The 16,880-nt window shown below is 35.6% G+C and overlaps 2 protein-coding genes across 4 annotated transcripts; both read left to right on the plus strand.

Moving 5' to 3' along the window:
• The first annotated feature begins 490 nt into the window (after nucleotides 1–490).
• On the plus strand, nucleotides 491–6,038 carry LOC143460693 (kelch-like protein 23). 2 transcript variants are annotated; one of them, XR_013117936.1, is made up of 9 exons: nucleotides 491–1,148; nucleotides 1,315–1,504; nucleotides 2,002–2,229; nucleotides 2,312–2,917; nucleotides 2,996–3,132; nucleotides 3,285–3,437; nucleotides 3,761–3,843; nucleotides 3,931–4,011; nucleotides 4,722–4,775. XR_013117936.1 is itself a non-coding variant. In XM_076958299.1 (9 exons), exons 1-9 carry the CDS (start codon nucleotides 1,061–1,063, stop codon nucleotides 5,785–5,787), a joined length of 1,752 nt encoding a protein of 583 aa, XP_076814414.1. In that variant the 5' UTR covers nucleotides 495–1,060; the 3' UTR covers nucleotides 5,788–6,038. The 2 variants fall into 2 exon arrangements, 1 of the variants encoding a protein (XP_076814414.1); XM_076958299.1 differs by lacking the exon at nucleotides 3,931–4,011 and adding an exon at nucleotides 5,651–6,038 and having other exon boundaries at nucleotides 495–1,148; nucleotides 3,761–3,881; nucleotides 4,722–4,813.
• A 2,395-nt stretch (nucleotides 6,039–8,433) lies between these two features.
• Nucleotides 8,434–15,933, plus strand: LOC143460162 (terminal uridylyltransferase 7-like). Of its 2 annotated transcripts, none has more exons than XM_076957573.1 (9): nucleotides 8,434–11,775; nucleotides 12,167–12,248; nucleotides 12,595–12,785; nucleotides 13,926–14,048; nucleotides 14,430–14,633; nucleotides 14,834–14,911; nucleotides 15,025–15,168; nucleotides 15,276–15,437; nucleotides 15,583–15,933. In XM_076957573.1, the coding sequence occupies exons 1-9, from the start codon at nucleotides 11,773–11,775 to the stop codon at nucleotides 15,826–15,828; spliced, it is 1,233 nt and encodes a 410-aa protein (XP_076813688.1). In that variant the 5' UTR covers nucleotides 8,434–11,772; the 3' UTR covers nucleotides 15,829–15,933. The 2 variants fall into 2 exon arrangements, with proteins under 2 accessions (XP_076813688.1, XP_076813687.1); XM_076957572.1 differs by having other exon boundaries at nucleotides 8,435–10,221.
• The last annotated feature ends 947 nt before the right edge of the window (nucleotides 15,934–16,880 follow it).

Raw genomic sequence — 16,880 nt, forward strand, 5'->3', positions numbered from 1 at the left:
GGCGTTGGCATTTTGAAAGCAGGGATTACGTCATAGAATAAACACTGAATTTTGGACAAATATCTCTTATACGCAATAACAATATTTAAACTATGTTAAATATAAGTTTATTCTAGATATTCATGCTTATAAAAGTGGCGTTATAAATGCAAATGTCATATCTTTGTACTTCCGTCTATCTCTTTAGCATTCGGAACAATAAAATAAGCAACCCGGGGCGTCACTTAGTGGATGGTTAATATGAGAAAAGCGAACGTAGGTCTTTAAAACAACTAAGGTATATAACGTTATCGTTGTATACCGCAACTAAGCAAGTCAAATCTGATAGCCTCTGCTGCTTGTGAATGTGACCAAGAGAAGTAAGCTGTAGCCCAAGTTTTATTCGACTATTCTATTTAAAGTACTATCATGCTCCTCGTGATGCATGGCTTACGAGCTCTGGACGACAACACAACCCAGTGGCTGTTCGATTCATTGCCACCAGACATCTAGTCCGGGTGCCCGAATAGCATCTATGAGTTATACGAAGAAGAACAAGAAAAGCTTTTTTCAGTTTGACGTATTTTCAAGAGTTTATTACAAAGTTATTAGTTGTTACTAACTTTAGTTTTTAATCACATCTCTATACTGTGAAATACCATAGATATTTTTGAAATGAGTTGCTGATCTCATACCGGTATTTCAAAACGGGTCACATGTATATAAGCTTTGCGTAAAACATTTAAGATATGATAATGGTTTTTGTTAAGAAAGTTATCAGTAAAGTTATCTGGTTTTACCAGGCTAAGGAGCATTACCAAGTCAATATTGCAGCTGTTTGGTCACGAGAACACTAATTATGACGATAACAGAGATATGACGTCAAAATCATTATCGGAAACTACGCTCTGAAGCGTAGCAATGCATGATGAGTTCATATGAACGGACGCCTACTTGTATAAATTATTACTGCACACGCGTGTATTAGCTAAGGATTACCTAGTTACTACGTCACTACCGTTACTATAAATCTCAACAAGGTGAGCAAGTGTTTTCAAACGGGACAAGCAGATGTCTTTAGATGGGGCATTTTCGGATAGGCAATAACGATAATTGCATTTTGTCCCAACCCCAAGACGAAGACCCCGAAGTCAACGATGCAATCACAAGTAAGTATAAATGGATAAGTCATTGTGCTGTGAGACTGTGGTAAATTAATTTTTCTTCTCTTTCTTATTATTCTAGCTTCCTTGAGTTTGTGTACTTTATTCTGTAACGGTTGTTGTGCGGCATAAATGTGTCGTTAATTTGATTTCCGTTATGTAAACCGCGCAGTTAGATGTGGAGAGGACGAAGAAATTGTCTGCTCCAGATCAGGTTTAGCAAAAATAAGCGACTACTTTCGTGCATGTTTATTCGGGAATTTCCGTGAGAAAAATGATGACTATATAAGCTTGCCATATGTAGCCGGGGACCTTTTTGTCACCTTGCTTCAATTTTATCCAGAATCAATTCATCTTACAGAGTAGGTGACGTACAGTAGGGTACTTCAAAGTAGTATGCTTTGGTTTAATATGCGGAATAGTAACTATAAAAATCATAACGACTTTTGATTATACTGTATACGCATCAGAGTTGTAAAGGGGGTCGGGCTTTTCCGGTCGGTTTCGGGCTGTTTGAAAACAAGACATTGTCCAGATTTAGACCAGAATTTATGCTGACACAGCATGGACAGCTTTGCGTCGTAATTTCACTTTCTTTGCAAAAATGATTGATGCGCATGCGCGCAGAGTGCTAAAAACCTCCCACAGAAAGCAACGTAGTAAAGGATGATAGTCAAAGAACGGCATCAAAAGATGATGATTTTGATTCATTCAGTAAAATTAACTTTCGGGCCTAATTCGGGCTTCAAATAAAAAACCGGGTTCGAGTTAACAATATAAGGCACATTTACAACTCTGATATTGGCATATCTATTTCATTGTTCTGTTTGTTTATTTGTTGTCCTATACACTGTTATAGATCCAATAAGACTTCAATTGATAACAAACTCATTGAAGATGTTAATCAAGCCTGGACACTCATTGAGATTGCTGATATGTTGTATTTGGAGCACGCTGCTCAAAAATGCGACGACTTTATAATAGGACAAATAACTCCACAAAATTGTGTTGAAATCTGCCACTTGGCAGACACCTTTCATCGCTCAAATATTCTTCTTGAAGTCGTCCGAAAAATAGCTTTGTTTAGGTACTGTATTAATGACTTAACATTTCCATAACATTTTTTTTTGAAACTAAGCTTTTAACAGTCTTTTGCTGTCGTGTTTTAGATTTGGGAAAGGAGTTGAAAATCTTCTGGATTTTAGGCATTTATTTTGCAATAATCACTTACACGATGACAAAAATATTAAAGGTAACGAAGAAAACAAAGCAAATTCACCAGACAACATTAATGAAGAAGACTTACAGACGATCTGTAATTTACTCAATCAGTACAAGTTTACCCACAAAATATTCGTTATTGGAGGTTATAACTTTCACGAACAGAGGGAAAATTCGACACAGAATGAATGCTTCTCTATCGACGCTGACGCGTTTAACACTGACGTCACAAAGGGCGTTTCAAGCAGCAGCGAAGTAGATAACGAATCTGTAGAGGACACTGCGTTATTATCTGACTATGGTTATAGTCAACAGGGAGCGGAAAATGATAGCAGAGACATCGTAAGCTTCACAATCAATGAAAAGTCTCAATATAAACAAATTCATAATTTTCCAGACAAACTGTTAGAGGATTATAGAACTGTTCTTGTCGATACTTTTATCTATGTAATAGGAGGTATATATTATAAACAAAATTTACCTACTAACGCTACCTGGCGGTACGACACAAGACGAAACGAATGGCGCACGGTAGCTCCTTTAAAACATCCGAGGTAAAAACTTTCAAAGCAAATTTTTAATACACTTTCCCTCCAAATTTAACAACTTAAACAATGTCTTGTTACTTGCAGAATGGAACACTGCGCAACTACAGTGAAGGAAACTATTTACGTTTGTGGTGGTTACGATGGCAACGCTGTACACAAAACTACTGAGTCGTTCAACCCAGCAAAAAATAGTTGGTTGGCTCAGCCAGATATGCCAATCGGTGATTTCATTATGTATATTTACAGTATATTATGATCGTATACAAGTTTTTACCAAAGTAACTATAGTTGCTTGAGAAGATATTACCTGTTACGCTGTCGTCGAATTGACAAATTTTGTGCATGATTGTTGTGAGCAATATCATAATTTCAGGTGTCGGAAATGCTGCGTGTACGTCTGATGACGTTAATTTATACGTAATATGTGGTCAATTTGGCAACAAAAAAATTCATACAACGCGAAAAATTCAGCAATTCAACACGGTTACACAGCAATGGAGCCTGCCCGCCGAGTATGCGTCACCAGGTAATCTGGATCACGGTTGCGTTTTTTCAAAATATTGTAACTACAAGTAAACAACAGTAAGCAAGTAAAAGCAAGCTTTTCTATAGTTTGCAAATAACTTCAACTTTTTATGAGAATGTTATAAAGAATAATCTGCTCAAATGTATGAAAGTGTTGTCATCTTTTTGAAGTTTGTTTATTATTTGCCTATAGCCCTATATACAAACTGTTAACTACTTTACAATCCTACCCGCATCTTCCGAATAGAAAATAATCACTTTCTGACTGGTTGTATCTTTAAACAGTCCATTCAAACAGTACCCGAATGTGTTGTATTTCTATAGTTTTCTATCCCCACTCTGAATATGGAATGAGCTGCGCCGTTCTTGAGGACGAGATCGTGATCTTCGGAGGGCAAACTATCAGGGTAGATGCGTATAACATAAAGACGAAACAATGGAGAAGGTTAAAAAATGAAATTTATTCAATTCAATAAACTGAGATTAAATTGTAGAATACACATGTTTGGGAGCAGTAACAAGCAAGGGTAGATCAAGCAAAAAAGCTTGTTTGGACGACTGGTCCTGCATTTCAAGTGTGTATTGATAATTAATAAGTTAACTACAGCCGTTCACCATAAGCAAAACAGTTTAGATAAGTTAATGAAAGTATATAATAGGCATATTGCCTACGCTATACTGCTTTCACTTTGTTACCCATGCCACGCGTGATTATTAGATTATCATGTTTTCAGCAGGATTTAAATTGTTTTTGCCATTATTTCATATGCTAGGCTACAACCTTTGCATTTACACCACATCGTTAATTGAGACGTGTGACCTTGCAAACCCTTCCCATAAAATTTTTTCTTCGAACACCAATACATTGTTATAGAGACCCAAGTCATAGACTTGCATCGTATCTCATTATTCCAAAACTTGATTCCATGACTCGTGTCATATTCCAAAAGTTAGATGACTAGCTATTGGTTACGTCCATGCAAAAATGGTGGTATAGTAAGCAATGTTCCCTCTAATTTTTCACGAGTCTGAGCAAACACACTAACTCCCTGAGCGGTCCCTTCGACCAGTGTGAGCAACATCAGACGTGCAACGTGCGCACTGTGGCCATTATTATGCCTTTATTTTATTTTTAATTCAGGTTGGATTTTTTTCTTGTGCGCAGCACAGATTTTCTGTGCGCGGAGACCGTGTCAGCAGTGCGCATTCGCGCACGCGCGCAGCTTAGAGGGAACATTGATAGTAAGTCAAGTCTAAGTAGCCTATATACTTTACTATTTACCAGATTGAAAGACATGGAACACCGGCGAATTGACGCATCTGCTATCACGTTTAGAAACATCATACTGGTAGCTGGTGGCTACGACTACACTACAGGTAATGACTAGGGCAACCAGTTTTTTGACCTAAAAATTTTAAATTTTGACCTTAAAATTTGCAAATTTTGACCTCATTTTGACCTAAAAAGTCTACATTTTGACCTTATTTTGACCTAAAAAGTTTACATTTTGACCTTATTTTGACCTAAAAAGTTTAAATTTTGACCTCATTTTGAAAAACGCTATACTGATAGTCTCTACACTGTCTACAGCAACTTTCTAATCTAAAGCTGCATTTAAAAATGACAAAATGCTTTTCTAGTGTTGACTTTTTTTTCGTTTCTGCGTATTAAGATTGACAACTTGCAGTTTCAAATGCAATGACGTCACATCGTGACGTCACCAAACGCGCTGAAAAGCCTTCCCTCTCTTTGTGGCTTGGGTTCTAAGTAAAATTTGCGGGACTGGAATTGTTTGCGGTACAAGAAAAGAGAAAAACGGAAGAATAATATTACAAAATGGTTACAAAATTACAAGTTTAATAGATTTTGACCTAAAAAAAAGACCTAACGAAACAATTTGACCGTATTTTGACCTAACGTAACATTTTGACTTTATCTGACCTAATAACTTCTATACCACACGTCGTACAAAGCTGAAATTTGTTTTGTGCTTGTTTCATAGCATTCTGAGCAGGTAAAAAAAAATTGACCATATTGACTTTTGGTTGCCCTAGTAATGACTAAGATATAAATGCATATCACTTCACATCCAAACGAGCTTTTGCCGTTTTACTTTTGCTCTGTAAATTTTCGCTCTTGCACACTATAGGCCTGTTCATTGGTGGGTTATGTGACCTACAAAACGTTAAAATATCTAAAATTTCATTTTGCAGGAGAATTTTTCAACACAATGGAAATATACAATAAGGACAAAGAATTATGGACGCTTGGCAAAACACTGCTTCCTCAATCGGCAAAAAATTTGGGTTTTTGCTACGTTTTTGATGTTGTACCACTAGACCTACATTGACAATTCACTGAGCTACGTTTGAAAATTTTTTCGCCAAGGTCAAAGATGTTTTAACTGTTTCTGAATCAATTTTTTGCGCTAAACTCAAAAATGCAACCACTTTTTTCAATCAGATGAAGTTTTTTCTTCATCACACTTTTAATTATGCTAGCTTTGGTCATTATTGTGCACAAAAATACTAATTTCTGTGGTAGCTTAGTTGGTCATGCATGTTGTCAATTTTTGCAAGTAACATGGTAATTTTAATTGAATGCAAAGTTTTTGCAATGACAGTCATTTTAAACACTGCAAAAATATAATGACACAGTTGAAATAAAGGCACAACTAACCAAGAAAGCTTCCTAACACAAAAATTTGTTCAACGGCGCTCAACCTAACAGTAGAAGTTAGTATGTTAATGTTACACTACTAACACGTAATCACTTAACATCACAAATTTGTTTTAAATGCTAAATACTCGCCAACATCAGTGGGTGGAATAAAAACGAAGTGTTCAAAAATAACCTAACACAGAAAGTGTTGTGCGGCGCATGGTGATATTCCCACGATAAATACAATAACAATATAAATACAAATGCTTTATGCTGACAAAAAGTGTCGCTTCAAAGATTTTCTTCTATGTGTGGAATTGGAAAGATCTCTTTTTAACTACCAATAGTAACCTGCAAGCATGTTTACGTGCCAGTATCCTTGGCACCTTTCTTCTACCTGGCGATGGTCTTGGTGGAATCTCTCTCCCTGTTCTTCGCTGTAGTCACCACAGTTGTCAGGAAAGCAATCCAAATGCAAACTCAGAAAATGCATTTTTACAGACATCCGGGCTCCAAGGGATTGAAAGCTTTCAAGCAGCTCTTTAACCTGTCCTTCGGAATCAGGGCTTCTATGCTTTGCAAGGATGCTGCTGCTCGCTTTCTATACTTCACATGTTGTTTGTTATTCCGGTTTATTCTTGAAATGAAAAAGAACACTGTTACTCTTAACTCAAACAGTAAATGAAACTGCCTCCATACAGTACAAGTATCAGCATACCTTGTAAGTTATGCAAAAATAACAATCAGTGACACGGTCTTTTACTTCTCTCCATACCATAGGAATACCAAAAGGAAGCCTTTTTATTTTCTTTGGGCTCCATAACCTTAAGCTTTCAACGCACAGCTTGTACTTATATTTTTGTCTTTTATTGTACTATCATGCAAACCAATGCAGATCTATCTTAGGACACGTTGCATTGAATTTGGATGTAAAACTTATAAGTACCAAAGTAGGCCTAGTGTTTTTTTGACATATTGACCATGTCTGTGAGGAACAATCTTTACTTATTTTATTATCCGTTAGAATATTTGATGTCGAGTGTAAATTTAATTTCGAATAATTTGCAAATAATTTTGTGGGCAAAAACTGAACCAACATTTTGTGACACTGCGGCAGTTATCATGGGCTCAAGGACGGAGGAGTGAGAAAAACAAACGTACAAAAATTTGGTTTGTTGTGGCAATTGTAATTGAATATTTCCGTTTTATTGAAAAAAGTTAGTTTCTGATAAATGTTAAACCGAAAAAATACCAAATGAACAATACTTTGGCATAGCGCCAATTTCTCTATAAGAGCCACATTTAAATGACGTCATGCGCTATAGGCCAAGTTCCACAGCCCATACTCACGAGCCAGAACACAATGGCGCATATAAGAATGTGGCGTGTTGTTCGAAACTGGGTCTTAAACACGATAATACGGAATACACACAAAACTGCAAGAATTAGTTGCAACCATACGTGATTAATTTGACGTCATAAGAAACAAAAACTCGTGAGTTTTTTGCTATTGTTGGTATTCTATGATTATACACCATTAAAACTTACTTATATGTGTTTGTGATAGATTACTTAGTGTGCCCATAAAATTAAGTCAATTTCTGACTAATCATTAAGTAGTATACTCTGACCCTTACTAATAATTAGAAGGTAGCGAATCCTGTGAAGAAATTCTCTACACTTCAGCTGAATAGATTTAATAGTAAACAGGGAGAATCTGATTAACTCGGTTTTTAATGCTCTTCATTACTATCTTTTCGGACAAAACACCAGAATTAGCGTCAATATTACAGCTAATCCAAATTCAAGCATGCAAAAGGTACATACCTTAGCCTACACTCTAGGAGAGAATTAAAGAGACAATGCAGTTATTGCGAGGTCAATCGTGCAGTGTACGGATAAAGTTGTTTACCAATCAAGTTGTCAATCAAACACAAGGTTATTTCGAATTCGTTGAGTTCATTTCAAAATGTAGATAAACATGTTTACAAAACCGGGTGTCAATCATGGGGTTATTTTAAGTGCAATGAATTCATAACGCAAGGTGGATAAACATCTTTGCAAAACTGTTTGTCACTCAATTGTTCTTCGATTCGGTAACAATTATGTCGTAAACTGAGAATGAACTTCTGACAAGTATGAAGTTATGCAATAGAAAGCGCGGCATGTGGGAGATAAGATACACAAATATAACTTTATGACTTGGAAGACAATGGAATCAGTGTGTTCCATATTTACTGTTATATAAGCTATCTATGACGGTGCTATACCTATGATGTCTATGTTTATATTGGTAAATGTGGGCAGCACATGGACTGATATTGTATTGTATTGTTTATTTTCACCATTATAACTGTACAAAGCGAAGTTACTATGTTAGTCGTTTTAGTTATAGCACAATAAAACACATGCTCACGAACAATTAACGAGCAGGAAAAAATGACAAAGCCTAAGGGCTTAAAACATGCAAGATAGCAATTCTACAATTGTGCTATCAGTTGGTAGGTTAGCAAGGCCACTAAACCAAAATTACGATGATGCCTTTTGCTCTTACTTATCTACTCAAATGGCGATAAATACGGCGTTTCTTCCTAACTGTGAAAAAAGCTACAAGTTCGTCACTCGAGTATAACAATTTTCCATTCATATTCTTAAGTGTGAGTAAAAAACTTTACCGCAGTCTTCGACCAGATATTGCTCCTTGGGGTTACAGGAAGACCATAATCCAGCTGACAGGCAAAATTAGACGCAAAACAAAAAGAACGTCTCTTTCTTAGAGATCACGCCATTTCCTAAAGTTGACATGTGGGTGCCCCAAGTACAGTCCTGAAATATATCGATGGCGCAGTCCCTACGGCCCATGCTTTTTACTATGGCCATTTGCAAAACCATCAGCGACCTTGCCTGCACTGAACAACCAACATGACAGGTGTGGGTACGCAAAAATGGGGTCTGGTGCAGAAGTGCACAACCTTACCAAATGACATCATAAGTTGGGAAGTGTGGTCCTAGTATAATAATGCATGACATGGTTGTGCACTAGACTCGAAAAATGTTTAGATGTATATACTTAAGGGTGCTATTAGTCTTAGGTGCACGACTACATACTAATTTATTGGTACTGTGGCAGGCCTATACAGTTACTGGAGACAGTTTGGCTAGCCTAACTTGATTAAAAGTTGACTGCACGTAAATTCTGTCCTAGTAGGCCTAATCATTAATTGCTAAATAATGCACTGATGCTCATCAAAACCAGTAGCCTACCCATATACCGTATTGATTGTGTCTACGCCAACTATACAGTCTGGCACTACGGCAGATTGGTAATGAATTTTTATTTCTGACTTGAGAGTTAATTTTAGGAATAACTCTTTCAAGTCAATTCAATGCCTTTCATTTAAAAACTTTTCTGAGGTCGCATTACACCAGATAGCCTCTAGGCCTATTTGTTGAACATTTTACTAGAGTCGTCATTCATCAAAAACTGTGGTGCGAGTTAAGTCACCGACTCTAATGATTACAGCACTGCTGAGTACTGACTAAACAAATGCTTATGGTAAAGTACCTGGCAAAGTATGGTATACCAACAATATTTTTTTGGTTGTTATCATTTTAGCTTGTTTATTCTATGTTGGTTTTAGTGGCTGTGCTAATCATTATTCATGTTTGTCACAATGAATTTGGTTACATTATTGTTGAACATTTTAAGCCATTGGGCTTTTCTGCTTCTTCCCAGTCATTGTTTGCTGGTGAAGTTGTTATTTTATCACTGTTATTTTGTTTGTTGGTAGAGTTGTTATTTAGTAGCCTATCAATTTATTTATTGGTTTTCTCACAGACAATGACGGAAAATAAACAATTCAATGTGAACAGTTCAGTACAACATCTTGTACTGGTTGTGGACTTTTGACATTGCAAAGTCAGAAAGCTTCCCCTGTATTGTTGCTGATACATTGATCTGATTGATTTACAAGAAATCCCTTTTAATTTATTGACTAGAATGGGTCATTGTTTTCGGTCTGTCGTAAACTCTTGGGCCACATCTAACCATTTTCTCAAAATATCTACCGGCTTTGATGAGTCAAAGAAGCTTTCCTTCCACATGAAGGCACGTTTATGCATGGTAGGTGGTACCGTCTAAATCATACCGGAAACTAGGGCACCATTTACGAGATTCATCAACGCGCATGCTGAACATTTTCATCTTCAAGTCGATTTATAACAAACGAAAAAACAACAATTTATTATAAATAAACAGTAAATTAATGCTCAGTGCACATCATCATGCCAGAATGTGTGTTTTTGTATGCACACAGTAAAAATGCTTTATATATGCTTTCCAGTTTGGCATCTTACCTTACCATAAGTCACTTATCACAAAGTTTATATGCAGGAAGTTGTTTTGAGCTACAATTTTCTGGTGCGCTAAAGCTTTAATTGTGTGTTTTTCATTGTAAATTGTTATTTGTTGTTGTAAATTGTTTAAGCAACCGATTTTTATCGTTTGTTTTTTATAAACTGGCGTAATCATGTAAAAGTAGAAGTCACATGCATTTATTTGCAACATTTTTTGCTATGTTTACCAGACGATAATTTTTGTTGGTTTACTGTGAAGTTAGACTGTGGTAGCCTATCCTGAACAGATGAAATATCCTCCAAACATTACAAAAAATACGATTTGGTAATTGATCTAGCCTATTGCAATGTTTCTTAACATCTGCGCTAGGGCCCCTTTTAAGCATTTTCAACTTTTCAGGGATAATAAGAGCAAGGATGTGGTTTGGAAGCACAGTGTATATACGTCATATTTAGTTATCTGCAAACTAGTTTTGTGTGAAAGCTAGTTTAAATGCATTAAATAAAAAATCTACTCTATGCAAAACTTGGCACAAGTTGACTTATAACAGCATTAGAATCAATGTAATTATGTAAACATCATAAAATAAAACAGTTAATTCAATTTATCACCATGTTTAATTTGAATCTTTTCAAAACTCTCTTCGGCTTCATTTCTTTATGTTAGATACTGGCCTGATTTAAGCTACATATGATTAGCATCTTGAAGCATTTTTGCTATCTATTTTTTTGTATCAATGTAAGCTTGTTGATTAAGCGCGAAAGATGCTAAAAAAACTCTGCTCTGATCAATAGAAAAGATAAGCAAGTCATCTAATTGCTATAGATGCCTAAATGTTTCAAATTGAAATAATGTCGTTGTCGTACAGTTAAAACTTCCAGGTAATGCAACTGTCACAAATAAATGCTATATGGAATATACCATATATTTCGTATGTACCATATCCAATTTCTTTTGTTGGCGTAAGAGTTTGCATATATATTCGTCATATTGTTATATTACAAATACTGGGCATTGGAAAATATTATTCTGAAAGGATACAAATGCTATTTAGGAAGTTGGAAGTACACCAAAATAATGTTATATTTCTATGATGTCTTTGATTAAAAAGATGAAACGAGTAACATTGCCCAATTATATCACAGTTAGTTTTACCAGGAAAACATTTTCTTTGTACAACTTCATTGCGTTGCAAACAGTGGATTGTGACGGCACAAAAGTTATTGTCACAGCTTACCGTAACACATGTAGGGAGACACTTTTCCAAAGCGGTTATAAAGGGCGCTGGACAGAAAAAGGTCAAAAACCACTGAACTTATGGTACCAGGCTACGCAGTTTATATAAATTTACTTAACTGTATACACTTTCCTAATGCTTAAATATAGATTAGGCGTTAAAAGTATGGCAGTTTTTGATATTCAATTTAATTGTGTAGTGTGTTTTGAGAGACTTAAATTGTCACATAACACTAACAGCTTGTACTAAATCTTCATTTATGTATTTATTACAAGTTTATTGTTAAATTTGAAATTGTCTTGTATCTGTAATATAAATTGGCATGAACATGAAACAGTTTGGTATGCAAATTGATGAGTCTTATGCTTACTTATGGAACACTTTCCATTACTTTAAGCAACTATAACAATTACCTTCTAAGCAACGTTGTTATACTCTCTCTTCTCTGTACTCATATACATTTAATATTTACAGAAATCACATAAAATGAAAGAAGAACACAAAAGTCACAAATACTCAACTTCCCTTGTTGAATCTATTTGTTTACAATGTTACAGTAAGTTTTAAGTTATATATACGCATATGCTTACTAGGCAATGCTTCATGTCTTGTGTGTTCACCATTTAGTATGGTCTGATACTTGCAGAGGTGTAATATGTTTTATTAGTGGTTCCATTGAAGTAGCAGTCATGCGAAATTTGAATTCATGCTCTCACTTTCACACTCGTATATATATGCTCACTTTCAAGATAATACATACAATTAAACCAATTAAAAAGAATCACCACACAACAGATTATGATCGTGGGTGCATTAATGCGTTGGAGCCATGCCGAAAATCCACTATTAATATATCATAAAATATTACAGTATCATATTTATCTTTGTTGTATACGAAATAGAAAGAAACATACCAACTAGTGCTGATGTTGCCAAACAAGAAAGATTGTACAAAAAGCTACATTCATGTTTAAATGCCACCTCAAAGAATCCTGTCTCTCTCTATCAATTTGGTTCCACTGTTAATGGTTTTGGGTTTAGAAATTCAGATGTTGACTTGTATGTCGCTGGTATTTCTCTCATTCAAGCTAAGGTATATAAATTTATTAGTTGTACATTCATTCTATTTTACAGTAGAATTCGCCTATAGTGACACCTGAAGGGACCGCGGAAAAAGTGTCACTATAAGCGAAGTGTCACTATAGACGAAGTAAAGGTAAAATGGCTGCAGATGACTACAGTAGAACTCGCATATAACGGACCAGTCGGGACCAGCGAAATTCGTCCGTTATATGCGATATCCATTATATACGAGGTATTTTACATTGTTTTCCTCAAAGGGACTGGAGAATTAGTCCGTTGTATACGGTTATCCGTTATATAAGTGTCCATTATATGCAAGTTCTACTGTACATAGCGATTGTTTAATCAGCTACTTCATGTATGATGTTCAGTAGATGCTCATCTACATCTTCAAAATTGTGCCCTCTTTGCCTTTTAAATTGAGCGTTACACCCACTTTCATACTCTGAAATTATGGCAACCGAGTTTTTGCACATCTTAATAACGGAACTTCTTGGCATTTCCAAGCGGTCTGCAACAGACTTTTTGCTACGCTCTCTTTCTGCAGCTTTCACGACTTCATATCTTTCCTTCAACGAATACGCTCTTCTCTTTAGTGGCATTGTATAAAACTTAGAAATTTGTGCTAGATCGACAATCTATATTCTACACAATGACAATCAACCTGGCTTATGCGGAGAGAACTGAGATCACAACTCACAAGAACAAAAGCCTGGAACTAGCCTAGCAGCCACAGTAGCCTACGATTTTATTACATCACAATTATGAAGCCTGCTCATAAACCTTTTCTATCATCTTGCTTGCGCATGGATAAAGTATATATTATTGCATCACAAACTAACAAGTGTCCTTACACAGAAATTTTTGAACCCAAGGGACAGAAATGTGGTGTCACTGTAAGCAAAGTGTTCTTATACACGAAGTCACTATAGGCGAAGTCATTTCTATGCAAAACATATGGTTTGCAAACGGGACTTTGTAACAGGTGTCACTATAGGTGAAGTGTCACTATAGCCAAAGTCACTATAGGCGAATTCTACTGTATTACAAAAAGCTCAACAGCTTATTACATGTAGATAATCATCAAAACATATGTAATTTTGTGGTAAAATATCATTCGAAAATGTTAAATGCCATTTTATATTTCAAGGCGATCCTGAAACAAACTCACGACTTTACAAATGTGGTATTGATTAGATGTCGTATACCAGTGCTCAAGTTTTTCTACAGGCCAAGTGGATTGCTTGGGGACGTCACTGCAACTAATAAAGTGGTATGTTTTTTGTTAGAACTTTTTGACCACTTAATAATGGAACTAAGCACTTTCTTATATTTTTACATGCAGCATGTTTGTGCATTTTAAACGCCTGTAAATTTTCTTACGCCTTTCCTGGTTTACCTCTTCATTGACCTGTCTCCAGGACCCCTAAAGATCAGGTTGTTAAAATATCCCAAAAACATGAAATAGTTTCTATCCCATTTGTTACAATCTGTTACAACATTGCTGCAAAAAATTATCAGATGTCCATTGAAACAGTCTTGACCAGACCACACCACACTTATTATCTACCTGATGAACTCCGTAATCCTATTTTTGGAGTGATTTATAGAAACATTTGTAAAACTTCCAAAATTAATTGTTTATTATTTGTAGGCTCACAGGAACACGAAGCTGCTTCATCGTTATTCAACAATAAGTTTAAAAAGCAAGATTGCTATTTATGCCTTTAAATATCTTGCCAAAAGTTGCCATTTGTCAGACGTTGACTCTGGTTTTATATCTTCTTATGCTTTTACAATATTAGCCATCTATTATCTTCAACAGATTGAACCTCCAGCCCTGCCAGTTTTGCAAGAGGTTAGAGTTTTAATATTTCTATCAAAATGTGCCGTGGTTCCCGAGTCAAATCAAAAATGTCTCAGTATAAAGAATATTTCAATGAAGAAAAAGTTGTGTAAAAGTTTTTAGTTCTAATTTGGTGTGCTGTGGAGCTATGTTGTGTAAAACGTTCTATTTTAAATATTGCAATGAATAGTTTTCTGTTTTGTTTTTGCTAGCTTCAATCATTTAATCAAGTACCAACGATGATTTCTGGTTTTAACACATCATTTTTTGATGGAAGCGAGAAAGAACTGGTATGATGACATCTTCAATTATAATTGAAGATTATTAATAATCATTATTGAACCGGTGTTCTGTAATTGTTGTATATACAGTTGCGCATTAACCATGGTTTTTACATGCTTAGGCACGGATTTGGTGCAGTTATGGAAGAAATGAATATTCTGCATCTCAACTTTTCCTTGGAATGCTGGATTTCTATGCAAACAAATTCGATTATGAAAATCATGTTGTATCGATTAGGCAGCGGTCAATAGAGAGGCGTCGAGAGGTATTCACATATTTTTTGTAATAAATATGTATTGCGTTTTGTGTCCAGTTTTAAGCATGTTCCAGCATACACGTATTGTCAATATCATGAAAATTTCGTTTTTCCAGTCACGCTTTGACAACTTCGTCATAGAAGATCCTTTTGAAAACAGAAATCTTGCAAGCAGAATATCTGTCCAGAAATTAAAGTTGATCCAGGATTTCTTTTCAAAAGCATATTCTCACTTTGCACAATTACAAAATCATTCGTGGAAGTCAACAAAGCCCTTGGTTTGCTTTGGCATGCGTAGCTAATTTTGTGCTTTATTTAAATGTGTTATTCTTCATATTGTTGTAATACAACTGTAAACTACTTGAACTGTTAAGTAAATCAGGTTGCAAACAACTGTTTGAAAAAAGCGACTTCATTCTGCAGGAGTCCCGTTTTAATCCCGGGCTGCTGCTGCACGAAGAAACTTGCGTATATGTCCTTCGTGGAATGTACAATAATCTGAAAGAGATGAAAACCTGTGGAATATCTGAAACGAATGAACAATATCTTCACACGTTATTTCAAATGGAGCAGTTCATGCACAAACTTTATAAGAGAAGAAGGCTTCCCCAAAAATTTCACGATAGTTTTTCCCGAAACTTTTCTATTAAGTCTCTGCATTTATTGTGACCCAAACTTTGTCGCGCAAATAGTTTCATTTCTATTAAAAAAATTTTGCGAAAAATTTTTTTTGTTTTTCAAGATTAAATAAACGTGATTCTCAAAGCCTTTTCACTACAAGAACAAGGCTGTTTCGTAAAGCAAGCGTAACATAATAAAACTTAATTACACGCCACACGGTTAATAAGAGCGTCTAGTTTTTGAATACATGACAGAGAATGAAGCCCGGCTGCTTCATCTCTTGGTATCTGAAGGAATAAAATTTGAATTGTCGACGAAGGGTTGAATTGACGGGAAACTATAAGATATGTGTGACGTCACACATCCGACCTTCTACGGAGCTATAATTGGCTCCTTTGTTTGAACTTCAGTTTGAACCTGCAGATGGCCCAATGCTTATTTTCTTGCTTTTATTTGCAAAATTCTAAGTTTATTCGGTTACCACTAAAATGCTAACAAATGATTGCAAATAACGTTTATCCCAACCCTGGACGTTAAACTCGCATTGTGAGTAATTTTGCAAGTCCTACAAAAAACTTGGGCTGCAACATCAAAATAATCATGCAAAGGGTAACGAGTTCTAAGATTAGTATAACTCAACTTAAAAGAGACTGCCAAAATTGTGTAATGCGTATGTAACTCTTATGATTGCGCTATTTGGAAGTTAGGTATAAGGACCCAAATCTAGGCGTAAGAATTGGTAATATATATGTAGTGTTTGGTTCTTATCTGATCCCACTCCAAAATAGCTTCCAGAAGAAGTTGTGTGTCCAGTTCGGAAACTCTTCAACTAAACTTAGCAGGTAAATATACATTGTATTAAACTAATGCCTACGTATAATTGATCTATTTAACGCTTGTGATGAAAACAATATGCGGAAGTTAAACTTCACATATTAACTCTCTAGGCCAGTGATTCCCAAACTGTGTGCCGCAAATCTTTTCGGAAAAGAACAGTATATATATTTAAAATAAGGCATGCAGACAAGCATATGCGACTTAAAAGCGCTCTAACTGCTTCAATAGCTGATAAATACGCACATGTGACGATGAAACCAATT

Source organism: Clavelina lepadiformis, chromosome 5, assembly GCF_947623445.1.
Source record: "Clavelina lepadiformis chromosome 5, kaClaLepa1.1, whole genome shotgun sequence".
Classification (NCBI taxonomy): Eukaryota; Metazoa; Chordata; class Ascidiacea; order Aplousobranchia; family Clavelinidae; genus Clavelina; species Clavelina lepadiformis.

Excerpts from the sequence above, each read along its gene's own strand:
- LOC143460693 (XM_076958299.1), top strand. The coding sequence starts at position 1,061 with ATGGGGCATTTTCGGATAGGCAATAACGATAATTGCATTTTGTCCCAA. Across the intron at positions 3,133-3,284 it reads TCAGCCAGATATGCCAATCG|GTGTCGGAAATGCTGCGTGT; the intron begins GTGATTTCATTA and ends TCATAATTTCAG. Across the intron at positions 4,814-5,650 it reads TGGCTACGACTACACTACAG|GAGAATTTTTCAACACAATG; the intron begins GTAATGACTAGG and ends TTCATTTTGCAG.
- LOC143460162 (XM_076957572.1), top strand. The coding sequence starts at position 10,099 with ATGGGTCATTGTTTTCGGTCTGTCGTAAACTCTTGGGCCACATCTAAC. Across the intron at positions 14,049-14,429 it reads TCACTGCAACTAATAAAGTG|GCTCACAGGAACACGAAGCT; the intron begins GTATGTTTTTTG and ends TATTATTTGTAG. Across the intron at positions 14,912-15,024 it reads ATGGAAGCGAGAAAGAACTG|GCACGGATTTGGTGCAGTTA; the intron begins GTATGATGACAT and ends TTACATGCTTAG.